This window comes from Furipterus horrens, unplaced genomic scaffold (assembly GCF_987537825.1).
Source record: "Furipterus horrens unplaced genomic scaffold, mFurHor1.1.pri manual_scaffold_1, whole genome shotgun sequence".
In the NCBI taxonomy this organism is placed as follows: Eukaryota; Metazoa; Chordata; class Mammalia; order Chiroptera; family Furipteridae; genus Furipterus; species Furipterus horrens.
This window is the reverse complement of record NW_028327171.1, coordinates 191,083,056-191,097,494: the sequence shown is the minus strand read 5'-3', so window position 1 is coordinate 191,097,494 and position 14,439 is coordinate 191,083,056. Positions and strand designations below refer to the sequence as shown.

General features: G+C 37.3%; 1 protein-coding gene across 3 annotated transcripts in view; it reads right to left on the bottom strand.

The window, feature by feature from the left end:
• CDK15 (cyclin dependent kinase 15) overlaps positions 1 to 14,439 on the bottom strand; it is an 84,129-nt gene that overhangs the window by 33,851 nt on the left and 35,839 nt on the right. For all 3 annotated transcript variants that reach the window (XM_090268446.1, XM_090268455.1, XM_090268465.1), the window contains exon 9: positions 5,879 to 5,972. In XM_090268446.1, coding sequence (XP_090124572.1) covers positions 5,879 to 5,972 — 94 coding nt within the window. The remainder of the gene's footprint in view (positions 1 to 5,878; positions 5,973 to 14,439) is intronic.

Here is a 14,439-nt window from a genome sequence, read left to right as displayed (position 1 = left end):
AGCCCATTCTTTCTGTTTTATGATTTCTAAGTGCTGTTCTGAATGCTTTTAAGAACGCAATTGTTTAAAGATAGTATATAATATAAAAAATCAGTTTATATACAATTTTCAAATATCCTAATATACCTTATTTAAATATTATAATTCATACTAATTATCTACATATACATCCTTTCATTTATATTCACATTATTTTTGCTTCACATATATTTAGTTAGACTTCACTATTTACCCCACCTAGGCTGAACAACACGTGAAAGCACAGATTACTCATTTTCTTTTTTTAATATATTTTATTGATTATGCTATACAGCTGTCCCGACTTTTTCTCCTTTACCCTCATTCCCTCCAGCAATCACCTCCCCTGCACCCTCCCTAGTTAGTTCATGTTCATGGGTCATGCATATAAGTTCTTTGGCTTCTCTATTTCCTATATTATTCTTAACATCCCCCTGTTTTCCCCTTTCCCCTCCCAGCTGATAACCCTCCAAATGATCTCCACATCTATGATTCTTTTCCTGTTCTGCTTGTTTGCTTAGTTTGTTTTTTAGATTCAGTTGTTGATAGTTGTGAATTTGTTGCCACTTTAATAATCATAGTTTTGATCTTCTGTATCTTAAATAAGTTCTTTTAACATTTCATGTAATAATGGCTTAGTAATGATGAACTCCTTTAGCTTTACCTTGTCTGGGAAGCACTTTATCTGCCCTTCCATTCTAGATGATAGCTTTGCTGGATAGAGAAATCTTGGCTGTAGGTCCTTGCTTTTCATCACTTTGAATACTTCTTCCCAGTTCCTTCTAGCCTGCAAAGTTTCTTTTGAGAATCAGCTGACAGTCTAATGGGAACTCCTTTATAGGTAACTCTCTGCTTTTCTCTTGCTGCTTTTAAGATTCTCTCTTTATCTTTAACCTTTGGCATTTTAATTATGATGTGTCTTGGTGTGGTTCTCTTTGGGTCCAACTTGTTTGGGACTCTGTATTTCCTGGACTTGTATGTCTATTTCCTTCACCAAATTTGGGAAGTTTTCCTTCATTATTTTTTCAAGTTCTTGCTCTTTCTCTTCTTCTGGGCATCAACTTGACTCAGATGTTGGTACATTTGGAGATGTCCCAGAGACTATCCTCATTTAAAAAAAAAAATTTTTTTCTCTTCTGATTGAATACCTTTTTCTTCCTAATGTTCTAAATAGTTGGTTTGATTCTAGGTTTTATCCTCTCCACTGTTGCTTCCTTGTAGATTTTTCTTTATTTCACTTAATGTAACTTTCATTTCTGCATGGAGTTTTTTTTTTATATTGTTGCCATACTCAATGAATTCTTTTAGTATCCTGATAACCAGTGTTTTGAACTCTACATCTAATGGGTTGGTTGTTTCCATTTCATTTAGTTCTTTTCCTGGAGTTTTGTTCTGTTCTTTCATTTGGGCCATATTTCTTTGTCTCTTCAATTTGGCAGCCACCCTATGTTTGTTTCTGTGTATTAGGTAGAGTTGCTTTGACTACCTGTCTTAGTAGAGTGGCCTATTGTAGAAAATGCACCTGAAAATTGTGTGGGGCAGAGCCTTAGGTAATCACAGCGGTGGAGGGGGACAACCTGCTTCGGTGCTTTGTGGCTTTGTGTGAGGGAGAGATCAGGGAGGGGACGGTTCTGCTGTCTTCCTTCTGGAGGTCTGCCAAGGAGGAAGCTGTCTCCTGGACTCGCCCTGTTTTCAGTTACTTGACTTCCTCCACTTATGTGACTGGTGCCCTTCCAGTTGTTGCCCTGGTGCTGAATCCCAGAGGGGATGGGTATGCATAAGTCCTAAGTCCATGTGGTCCCTTTAAGAGGAATCTCCTGAAAATCCAGCAGTTCCTTCCACTGCCCCAACCCCCACTTGTTTTTATAGCCAGAAGTTATGAGAATTTATCTTCCTGGTGCTGGAATCCTGGGCTGTGCAGTCTTGTCTGGGGCTGGTACTGCTTGTTCCCAAGGTATCCCTCCTGATTTTTATCCACCTTACATGAATGTGAGACCACTTATTCCACCACCTCTCCATGCCACACCACATTGCCATGCTTCTCTACCTATCTCTGTGTCTCTGTCCCTGCTACCCATCTGGGTGAATGTGGCTTCTTTAAATCCTTGGTTGTTGGACTTCCATACAGCTCAATTTTCTGGTGGTTCTGAGAGATATTTGTTTTGTGGTCTAGTTGTAATTTTTTCTGTAGTTATACAAGGAGGCAAAGTGTGTTTACCTACATCTCCATCTTGATCAGAAGTCCTTATTCTTCCATTTTCCATGCCTTGTAACTTCTTACAAGACATTATAGAGTATTTTATATGGTGAGTGACCAATAAGTGTTTTTTCCTGATTAAATGACTAGGAAATACTCTTCAAATGTGTAAAGATCACTGCAGGGTCAGGTTTAGGCCATGCTAATTGTGCTTCCTCTATTGTGGACAAGAAGTAATACAACTTGGAAGAACAATTAGGTTACATATCAGAAAATAGTTTGTAGCACTTAGGTTATTGAAACATCTCTACATAATTTATATGAGTGAGAAAGGCAGAAAATATTTATTGAGCACTTTGGGTGCACAGAACTTGTTACTCATTTGATCTTATGGAATTTTGACAGCAAGGTTAAAAAATCATTATCACTAGCCCCATTTAACAAATAAGAAAACTGAAGATTAGAAAACTACATAACTTGCCGACATTGGTTTAGCTAGAAAGTGGCTAGAATTCAAGTCCAGCTCTTGTGACTTTAAAGCTATTATTACATTAGGCTGTCTCCAGTTTAGATGATGTTATGGCATCCAATGATACTGTTTGAAGATAAGTAGAATTTATCTATCTTACAGAGGAGTTTGGAGAAAAAATATTTGGTTTGAAAAATGTTTTCTTAGTTTGTGAAGGCTTCCCAGTTTTTCCTATGTTGCTCTATAATAACCCCCATGTTTCCAAAAGAAATGTTTAATAGCAGTAATTAATCTCTATAAAATGTCTTAATTTCTCAAAGCACATTTTATTTTAGCCAGAAGACAATGTCTTCTGGGTCATGAATTTATAGCACCAGACTTATTTGCATAGAATTTCTTCACAGAGGTAAGTCAATGACCTTCCATACACTGGCAACTAACTCTTTTCCCCTTTCCCCAATGTTCCCTAAAGAGTTTTCCTCACATTTATATATTAATGGGGTACTTGGTGGAGGGGGGAAATGGGGGGAAATTGGGACAACTGTAATAGCATAATCAATAAAATATATTTAAAAAGATAAGTTCAACTTTTAAAAATAAATTAATTAAGGACTCCATAATGGGAATGAAATTTGAAAATAACTATTTTATATCATTTCCAGACAAGCAAACGTTGGGGCTACTAAATCAAAATTGTAAAGAGAAGACAAGTTTACTCACCTGCACACAAAACCCTAGTCTGACAGTATTTTCCAAAATACCCACACTGAGGGCTGTTAGCAAGAATGCTCCAGATGCCTGCTTGAAGCAGCAAACTCGAAAGGGAGCAGGATGACAAGTGATACAAAACCAAACCAAATTTAAAGCACTTTGACAAAGCTACAAAGCTACAAAAAAAAAAAAAAAAAAAAAAAGGATGAACCTTGAAAATATTATGCTAAGTGAAATAAAACAGACAGAGAGGACAAATGCTGTATGGTTCCACTAATATGAGCTACCCAGAATAGGCAAATTCATAGTGATAGAAAGTAGATAAGAGGTTACCAGGGGCAGGGGAATTATTGTTTAATGGGTACAAAGCTTTTGTTTGGGATGATGAGAAAGCTTTGAAAATGAATGGTGGTGGTGGTTACACAACAATGTGAATGTATTTAATGCTTATGAACTATATACGAAAAGTGGCTAGAATAAATTTTATGTATATTTTACAATTTTAAAAAATCACTAAAAAAGAGAACAATACAGGTGATTAACATGGCATATAAGCTACAAGGGAATGAAGTACATCATGGTGTAAATAAGGCAGGGATAAATTATGAATAATGAAATGGAACCAAGGGAAATGAAAGAAAAAAATAAACAAATGGGACTACATAAAACTAAAAAGTTTTTGCACAGCAAAGGGAACCATCACCAAAATGAAAAAACAACCTACTGAACAGGAGAAAATATTCACCAATGATACATTCAGTAAGTGGTTAATATCCAAAACTTATAAAGAGCTCATATAATTCAACACTAAAAAAAACAAACAATCCAATTTAAAAATGGGCAAAGGACCTGAACAGACACTTCTCCAAAGAGGACACACAGATGGCCAACAGACATATGAAAAGATACTTAACATCACTAATCATCAGACAAATGCAAATTGAAACCACAATGAGATATCACTTCACACCTGTCAGAATGGCCATCATCAATAAATCAACAAACACATGTTGGCAAGAATGTGGGGAAAGGGAAACCTTATGCACTGTTGGTGAGAATGCAGACTGGTGCAGCCACTATGGAAAACAGTATGGAGGCTCCACAAAAAATTAAAAAATAAAACTACCTTATGACCCAGTGATTCCACTTCTAGGTATATATCTGAAGAAACCCAAAACACTAATTTAAAAGAACATATGCACCCTTATGTTAATTGCAGTGTTATTTACAATAGCCAAGATATGGAAGCAGCCCAAGTGCCCATCAATAGATGAGTGGATAAAAAGTGGTGGTACATATATGCAATGGAATATTATTTGGTCATAAAAAAAGAATAAAATCTTACCATTTATGACAGCATGGATGGACCTAGAGGGTAATATGCTGAATGATAAGTTAGAGAAAAACAAATACCATATGATCTTACTTACACGTGGAATCTAAAGAACAAAATAAATAAGCAAACAAAATTGAAACAGACTCATAGATACAGAAAACAAACTGACAGTTGTTAGAGCAGAGGGGGTTGGAGGACTGGATGAAAAAGGTAAAGGAATGAAGAAGTACAAATTGATAGTTACAGAATAATCATAAGGATAATCACAAGGATGTGAAATACAGCATAGGGTATGTAGTCAGTAATATTATAATAACTGTGTATGTACATATGGGTACTGGAAATATCAGGGGAACACTTTGAAAGTATATGATTGTCGCCCTGGCTGGTGTGGGTCAGTGGGTTATGTGCCAGCCTGTGAGCTGAGAGGTCGCTGGCTAGATTCTCAGTCAGGGCACATGCCTGGGTTGTGGGCCAGGTCCCCAGTTGGGGGCACATGAGAGCCGATCGATACATTGCCGTTTCTCTCTCTCTCTTTCTTCCTCCCTTCCCCTCTCTCTAAAAATAAATAAATAATATCATTAAAGTATATGATTGTCTAACCACTATGCTATACACCTGAAACTAATACAAAATAATATGAAATGTGAACTGTAATTGAACAATAAAATTTTTTAAAAAGAGAACCACACACAAAAGCACCTTGACATGTTAGGAATTTGGTTTTGGAGGAGCATAATAAATACTGTATTTCTCTCATACTAATATGGTAAAGCCTTTGCTTTTATTGGAGTTCTATGACAATTTACTTTCTTGTCTTCTGTTGGCAAAGATCCAGGGCCAAAAATAGTAGAATTAGAGCTGGGGATGGCAAGACAGAAATGTGGCAGGAATTGTCAGGGAGATTGAGACAATAATGGTAGGGAGTAGGAAGATTCATGGAATACTACGGGACAACAGGCGGTTTCCTTACCACTCGTTCCTAAGGTGCTTATTATACCTGTGGCAAATACCACAGTCTCCACAACCTTAACACAGAGTGTAATATCTCAAAGCAGATGGACTGCATCACTTGTCTCAAAGGCAAATTTGATTTAAAGTTTGAAATGCAGCTATTTCTTCTTCCTAAGAGGAATTCTTCTCTTACCTCCCAGATCTTCTCCAGCTGTTCAAAGACATTGGAAACCCCAGGAAACAAAGGTTGACCCTGGAACATTTCAATAAAGATGCAGCCTGCACCCCTAGCAAAAGAAATAAAGAGTCAACCTGATACTTCCAAAGAAACCGTACCTGGGAAATGGAATTACTAGCATTTTTCCTCCCAAGAAATATTTTGGGTACAGTTAAATAGAGGACACATGCTATTAAAAGTCTTGAGGTGGGGGAGGAAGTCCCTTTGTCAACCAAAAATAAGAACAGCCTGCAGCATTTGTTAAAATGGAATGCAACCAGCATTTAGGAACCCAGTATAGATAGCAAACATTTTAGCTCTTTCAAGCTCATTAACTATCCATATTACGAGAAGAGGGGAAAGCACTAAACCTACAAATTGAATACTCTCTTTCACTGAATCTAAGATGCCATCACTGTTAAGAGGCACCACTATTGTATGTGCTATTAAGAAATAAAAAACCTTCAGGTAAAACCATGACATGCTCAAATATTTCTTTTATTCTTATTGAAAGGGCTGTTATACATTTAATTAGACAGATTATTTTATCATCCGTCATAGTTGTACATGCAAAACTGGAACATTAAGTGAAAGAAATTGGTTTAGGTGCTCCTGAGACTTTTTCACATTCTGCATTTGACTCAGACTCTTTGATGTCTGTGTTTATCCAGGATATTGTCCTCTGTATCAGGAGTCTGATGACACCACATGTCTTAAAATAATCCATTAAAGACCAAAGAGTCATGGGTGCTGGCCTCCTAAACTGGCCTTGCAATTACCCAAAGCTAGCCTACTTTGGACTCCTGTTTAAATAATGTTGCTAAACATGTCTGATTCACTCCCTTTCCACAACTGTTTGGTTCCTAGGGTTAAAAAAAAGGAAAAGAAAAAGAAAAAGAAGCTCTTCTGTCTGCAAGACTCTTCTAAGTCACTGACACTCATTCCGCAAGTTTTGATGCTGGCATGTTTGATGTTCACACATGCGCAACGGTAACTAGTCACAAGTGTGGCTTGGGTGATAGGTATTGTAAGATGCTACTGACTGTAAATTGCATCCTGATTTAAGATGCACTGAGAGTGTGCATCTTAAAATGTGTTAAATAAGGTGATGTATGTTTTCTTTCCTATGTAGTCAAGTAAGAGAATAATTCTGGAGAGATAGTAAGAAGTAAGATGTATTCTGCTAATAATGCATATTTTTATTCTTATTAGCCTTTTGAGTGATAAAAATGGTTCAGGTGATAGATTACAGAGATTATGCCCATGGTCCAAAACTTTGACTCCAAATCCCTTTCACTAACACATAAATTTGCAAACTCCTTTAACCATCTTGACATTTTTTGTGTGTGGCATGATAAAAAAAGATATGTGAGTAGAACATTTTATTATAAATCATCATATAATTAAAATTCATATTAAATATGGTCTTTTAATATTATTCATATGTATTTATCTGATACGATAAATTTTTACTTTTTCCATCTGACTTTAATCTCATGCTATTTAATTTAGTTTAAATTGATTGTGTAGGAGAAAGCAGATATCTTGATAAACAAATTTAAGAATAACAGAATATATACTTTTAAATTGAAATTTAATTGTATTTTATTATATCTAAAGAGACAAAAGCTGTTTTCATAAGCTAATATGATTTGCATTTAAAATAATCAACTGGCTTATTTTTAGAAATATATATATATATGAAAGCTATCAGATTCAGTTTTGCAAGCAGATCCCACCCCCACCCCCAACAACAGGTTGTTTTTACCCCCAATTTTTAAAATGCCGATTTGTATATAAATGCCACCATATTTACTTTTTATTGATTTTTCATTTACAGGAGAAATCTTGATATGTGATACAAAATTTTGATCAGACAAATGTAACTTAAGAATCTGGTGAGTAGTATCTTGAGGTAAATTTTTGGAACTTTGGTCATTTTAAACCTCCTCATTAGCTTGTCTTTAAATATCCATATTCTTTTTGCTTCTTGTCCTTAAAGCAACAGATGTAAAAGGTATAAATCAAACAATATATGGAGAAGAATAAAAGTAATGAAAAATTGTCAAATGGTTAAAAATCATCCTGGTTGTTAGCAATGGTCAACTATGAGATAAACCAACTCAGAAACTGAGCTAGTGAATACGATCCAATGGTCTCTGCCACTGTCCTCATGCTTTCTTTGTATGTACTTTAAAGGTCTCAAACCATTTCATTTTGAAGTGAAAAAAATATATACACACAGTGTTTCTTTTTAAGCTTCTCTTAAGGACAGGTCAAAGCCTTTCCCACCTAACAACTCTAGAGTCTAAGGTTACATATACATTGTGTGTGTGTGTACACTGGCATGCATACATGCATGCCCTTAGAACACTTTCAAGACAAACAAAATTTCTAAATCAATTATATTTAGTACCTAGAATATCTTAAGTACCATAAATATCAATGCACTGGTAAGAAAGTAAGTCTGTGTACCTCAGGTTTGAAAGACAAAAGATATTTTCTAGGTAAAAGCATTGCTTTTTAAAAACTACACAATTTATCTTTCTATTTTTTTCACTTTTTCTTCAGAACTGTTCTATTTTTTATTTGCTTCATAAACACATCATGTGGGTTTTTTTTTAATTTGCTTCTTAAACAAGTTATGTGGCTATCATCTATTTTGCCTATCCTAGACTAGCCTTAAGCAAACATTTTAAATATTCTGAACATTCAGGTCCTTATAACAAACCAGTTCCTATTTTCTTTTATTCCTGTTTTATTCTTAAATCTTTATTCCTATGGCTCTTCTTACCCTACATATCTTTAGGCTTCTCAGAGGATTTCTGCTCTGTGGAGATACCCTTGAGGCAGCCCATGTAGATGAAGGGGAACTTCACACGCAGGGAAAAAAGGACCCGATGGCCTCAAACAGTCAGTCCCTCCAGAAAGGAGAGATGTGCTGGGCCATTTTATTGCTCCAACTGGGGTTCTTCAGTTAAGTTAGAGGAAACAGCTTACATGTTTTCTGCTTTTTCTGGCTCTCTTCCTAACCTTTTCTCTATTCTGAGCATGAACAAATTCCTCCATAAGAGAGAAAAAAAGATTCCTCAAATATCTTAGGTAATCTCCAGAGAAATAAAGTATCTCAGGAGTTTTGGGTTTTTGGAGGTGGACGGAGCATATAAAAATGTTGTTGGGAGAAATGAATCAGTATTTCATTCTTCATTGTTGTAATTAATTCAGAAGAACATAATGCTCTATGTGGCAGTGATGTGACATCTCCATTTGCTTTTCCCTGGGTCACTCTTTATATTTGAAAGTTTGTGGGAAGAAATCTGAAATCTCTCAGGTATAACTTTCTGTGGTCTTAAAACCAGCAGCTGCCTGAAGTCAGTTTGGAATAGAGGTCTTAGTGTAGCGAAATAAATCCTTTTTAAAACCCAGTTTACCACAACGTGGATGAACCTTGGAAACATGATGGTAAATGAAATAAATTAGATATGGAAGGACAAATATTGTATGACTCCATTTATATGAGGTCCCTAGAAAGTTAAGTTTGTAGAGACATAAAGTGGATTGGTAGTTACCAGGGGCTGAGGGGAGGAAGTGGTAGGCAGTATTGGTGAAGGGGCACAGACTTTTAGTTTGGGATGATAATAAGTTCTGAAGATGAGTAGTGGTGATGGCTGAACAACAATGTGAATGTAATCAATGCCATTGAATTGTACATTTAAAGTGGTAAACTTTATGTTATATAAATCTCAACACAATGTAAAAAAAGTAAAAACAGAAACAAAACAGTGTGATCATCCTAAAACTTTGAGTTTTCCTCACTGAAACTGCTAATCAAATCTTCTAAGTTTGAAAAGGTCGCGGAGAGAGAAGATGCTGGGGGACTAGAGAACGTTGGTTGTAAATGCTGGAGATAACCAATATGTCCTACTTGTTAATTTTCCAAAATCCAACCATTTGCTCTGGCCCTTCTGCTACCAGGACTCCTTGTGAATAAAAGGCTCTTGTACTGCTGTGTTACAATCAGTTTCTTTACAACAAAGGCTCTAACACTCACCACCATCATTTCCCTCCTTAAAGGCATTCAGTTTGAACCCTATGGAGTTGTATAACCTAGCAGAATAGGATTGTTTTTTCGTTTCTTCCTTTGTCAACTGGAAATCTCCCTGCTTATTGCCATGAAAAGGGGGGGAAAATGGGTGAAGGAGTATCCAATATCTAACAATTATGTAGAGTGAACAAATACAGTAAACTCAATGGTAGATGTCTGCTGGTCTATTTCTACATTACTTTTTGAGTTTTACTGGGCAAACAACAATAATAGTGAAATGAATAGAGTAATGACAATAATTTTAATTTAAAATTGAATTTTACTTTGTGCCATCATTATTTATGATTAAATTAATGAAACACTTACAAGTGGCATAATATAGATCCTTCTAGTTGCAGTAACAAGATAAAGGATACATAGTTTAGGAGAGACTTACAGAAGTGGGCTGGGTGACCCAGTTGAAATCTCAGGAAAAAATATCCAGAATGCAGCACACAGAGTTGAGTAGACAGAAAATATGAAAGAGGGGATAAGAGACAGATGCAGTCTAATAATCTTTCATTGGAGCTCCAGAAACTGAGAAGGGACTAGAGGCAACATTCAAAAACAAAACAAATGATGAAAAACATGGATTCATAACTGGAAGAAGCACAATATACACCAAGCTTCATAAGTAAAAAGAAATCCACATTAGACAACTTATATTGGAAACTGCCTAATAACAAAGGCAAAGGAAAATATCTGGAGACAATGAGAGATCACTTGCAAAAGAAAGACAATAACGCTAAAAGCGAACTTTGCTACAATTAGACTAAAAGTAAGTTCACAACAGCAACAATGGAAGACAAAAAAGTGAAATGCTATCTTCGAAGTTGTTAGAGAAAATAACTGTCAATATAGAATTACATCCCCAGCAAGACTATCTTTCCTTTCAACAACAGGAGTTTAACTTAAGAAAAACAAAAACAAAAACAGGGTTTGCCACCAGTAATTTCAACACCTTTCATTAAGTTAAATAGACAAAAACGAAATCAAGATTTGATTTCACACAATTAACCACCTTCAATTTTTGAACATATGTAAAAGCCTGAACCCAACAGTTTGGGGATAAAAATTCTTCTTGAATACAGATCAAATAATTGCAAACACTAACCATGTACTAGGCCAGTGCTTCTTATACCATCTTTGGTGAAACACCAGTTTTTTCTCAATTTTTTGCTAACTTTTAATTTTTAATAATTTCAAGCTTAAAATTGCAAGAATAATACCCTTCAAGCAGATTCACCAATTGTCAACATTTTACTGCTTTCATTTCATCACTTTTCTATGTATGCATGCATGTATGTATGTATCTATCTATCTATCTGTCTACCCATCCATTTACCTCTATTTTTTCTGAAGCAGTGGAGAGGAAGTTGTAGATACCATGACTCTTCACCACAATGACTTTCATGTGTATTTTCTAAGAACAAAAGCACTCTCTTGCATAAAACAGTGCAATTATCAAAATCAGAAAAGTTAACAGTGATCTAATACCTCTATCTATCCCACAATCCATATTTAAATTTCACCTTCAGTCCCAGTAGTGGTCTTTTTTTTTTTCCCCAGCAGCATTTTATTTTATTTTTTTTAATGTGTTTTATTGATTATAATATTACATTTGTGCCAATTTCCCTTCCCTCTGCTCCCCTCCACTCGGTGACCCCCCTCCCTCCAGTTGTCCCCCCCTTTTAGATCATGTCCATTAGTTGTGCATACAGTTCTTCTCAACCTCTCTCTGTCTATTCCATTCCCTCCTACCATGATCCTTAATTCCTATATCATCTCCCTCCCTCTCCCCATTCCCCCTCCCTGTTGACCTCCCCCCAATATGTTCCCCGTACCTATAGTTCTTTTTCCACTCTCGTTGCCTGTTTAGTTTGCCTTTGTTTTAATTCCCTAGCTTCTGTTGTTTCTTGTGATGCAGTTTTCATTTTAGATTTCATTGTCTTGATCCTCCTTTTTCTAAACCAGTCCCTTTAACATCTCATATAACAGTGGTTTGGATCTAATGAACTCTTTCAGTTTTATTTTGTCCTGGAAACACTTTCTCTGTCCTTCTATTCTGAATGACAGTTTCGCTGGATAGAGTATTCGTGGTTGTAGGTTTTGGATTTTCATTACTTTGAATATTTCTTGCCAGTCCCTTCTTGCCTGCAGGGTCTCCCTTGAGAAGTCAGCTGATAGTCTAATTGGGACCCCTTTGTACATAATTCTTTTCTTCTCTCTTGCTGCTTTTAAGATTCTCTCTTTATCTTTAATTTTTGACATTTTGATTATAATGTGTCTTGGAGTGGTTCTCCCTGGGTCCAGTTTTTTTGGAACTCTCTGTGCATCCTGGACCTGTAAGTCTATTTCCTTCCCCAAGTCTGGGAAGTTCTCCTTTATTATATTTTCACTCAATTTTTCAAGTTCTAGTTCATCTTCCTCGCTCTCTGGCAAACCAATGATTCTTATGTTGGGCCTTTTATAGCTGTCCCAGAGGTTTCTGATCCTCTCATCGTTGCTTCCCATTTCCTCTCGCTGCATTGGTTGACTGCTTGTTCCTTCTCCATATTCCGGTTTGTTGAAATGAACTCTGGGTTTTTTTTCCTCACCATCTGTCTCGTATGTGGTTTTGTTCCTTTCGTTATGAGTGTTTTTCGCTTCTTTCTCATCTTTTTCCAGATCTTTTGTGAATTCTGTAAGCCACCTGATAACAATGGCCCAGAACTGAGCATCTGACAGGTTTCTTATCTGTTCATCTGTCAGGTTCTCCATCTGTTGCCTGGTGAGCTGTGCCACCGGGATTTCTATAGTTGTCTGCCTCATTTTGACAGATGCGTTTTGTTTTCTTGGGCCGGCTGTCGGGGGCAGTGCCTGTGTACTCGTAATGACCCAGCGACCGGCGCCGTTCGGCAGCCTTTCTTGCTGTGCCGTGGTGCTTTGTCGTCACAATCCAGCGACCAGTGCCTGTCCGCGACCTATTTCGCAGCCCTGTGGCGCTTTCTTTGGGGGCGGGGGTCCAAGATGGATTCACACAGTTATTCCGCTAGGAGACCGGGATCCGTCCTCCCGCCCCCCTGGGCCTCACTGTTCAAGGCGATGTGGTGGCTGCTTTCCCCAGCGTTGGGGTCGCGAGCTGCCGGGGGTTCGACTGCAGCCGGGGTTGTTCTCCCCGCCGCTGTCCCAGGTGCGACCGCAAACAGCACCGCCCCCTTTCTCTCCCCTTACCTGCCCAAAGGGCGCCGCTGGTTTATAACTTCATATGTTGGGCTTCCGTGTAGTTTTATTTTCTGGAATTTCTAGTTATCCTTTGTTTTGAAGTAGTTGTATTCCTCTCTAGTTGTAGAGGGAGACCTAGCGCGTCCGTCTAAGCCTCCATCTTGGCCGGAAGTCCCCACCCCAGTAGTGGTCTTTAGCTCCATTTCTCCCAGGATCCAATCTAGCACCATGCGCTATGTTCAGCTGGTTTGCCTCTTTAGTCTCCTTTAATCTGAAACAGTTTCTCTGCCTTTCTTTGCCTTTTAAAACTGTGACCTTGTAGGGGAACAGAAAATGCCACCCCAAAATACGCCACTCTGACGTAAGGATTATTTTGTGCTAAAGGCAATTGAGAAAAAGCAAACATAGGATGAGCTCTCAGCCTTTCCCTAACTGCCTGAAAGCATGAAAGCAAGGCATAAACTCCCCTTTGTGGAGATGTCCCCTCATCTCCCACCCTTTCCACACCAGCAGGGGAGCACAGCCTTATCACCAGAGACAGAGATGACACCAAGAAAAACTACATTGAAAAACCTTGCTAAGAAACCTTTATTTACTGGTAGGGCCCCCCATACATTTCCCTTTCCACATTTTATGGCCCCTGAAAGTCCAACCACCCTTTTCCTTTTTTGTCACTTCTTTACAATGTATTGTCCTTTGTCAGAATGATATAAAAGCCTCCAAGCCTAGCTGCTGCTTTGGGGTTTTCTCTTCTTTTTAGGAAGCCACCTCCTCCATGCCATGTAATACTTTTAACATCAAATCTAATCTGTGTGCTTTTCTCCAGTTAATCTCTTTTTCATCAGTTTATTTTGCAGGCCCATCCACTGAACCTAAGGGCTTAGAGAAAAATTTTTCCTCCCCTTCACCCCTTAAAGGGTACAGGCCAGTTATGTTGTAGAATGTCTCTCAAATTGAGTTTATCTGTTGTGTCTTTATGGTTTCATCCGGGTTATGCTTTTTTTCTCTTCTTTGGGTAGATGTTATATCCTTCTCAGTGCATCATAACATGAGGTACACAATGTCAGTCAGTCCCATTGATAATATAATGTCTAATTACTTGCTTAAGGTGGTATCTGCCACATTTCTCTACTACAGAGTTACTATGTTTTCCTTTGTAATTAATAAGCAATTTGTGGAGAGGTACTTTGAGACTAAGTAAATATCTTATTCCTCATCAAACTTCCCCTTTAGTTTAGCATTGATGATT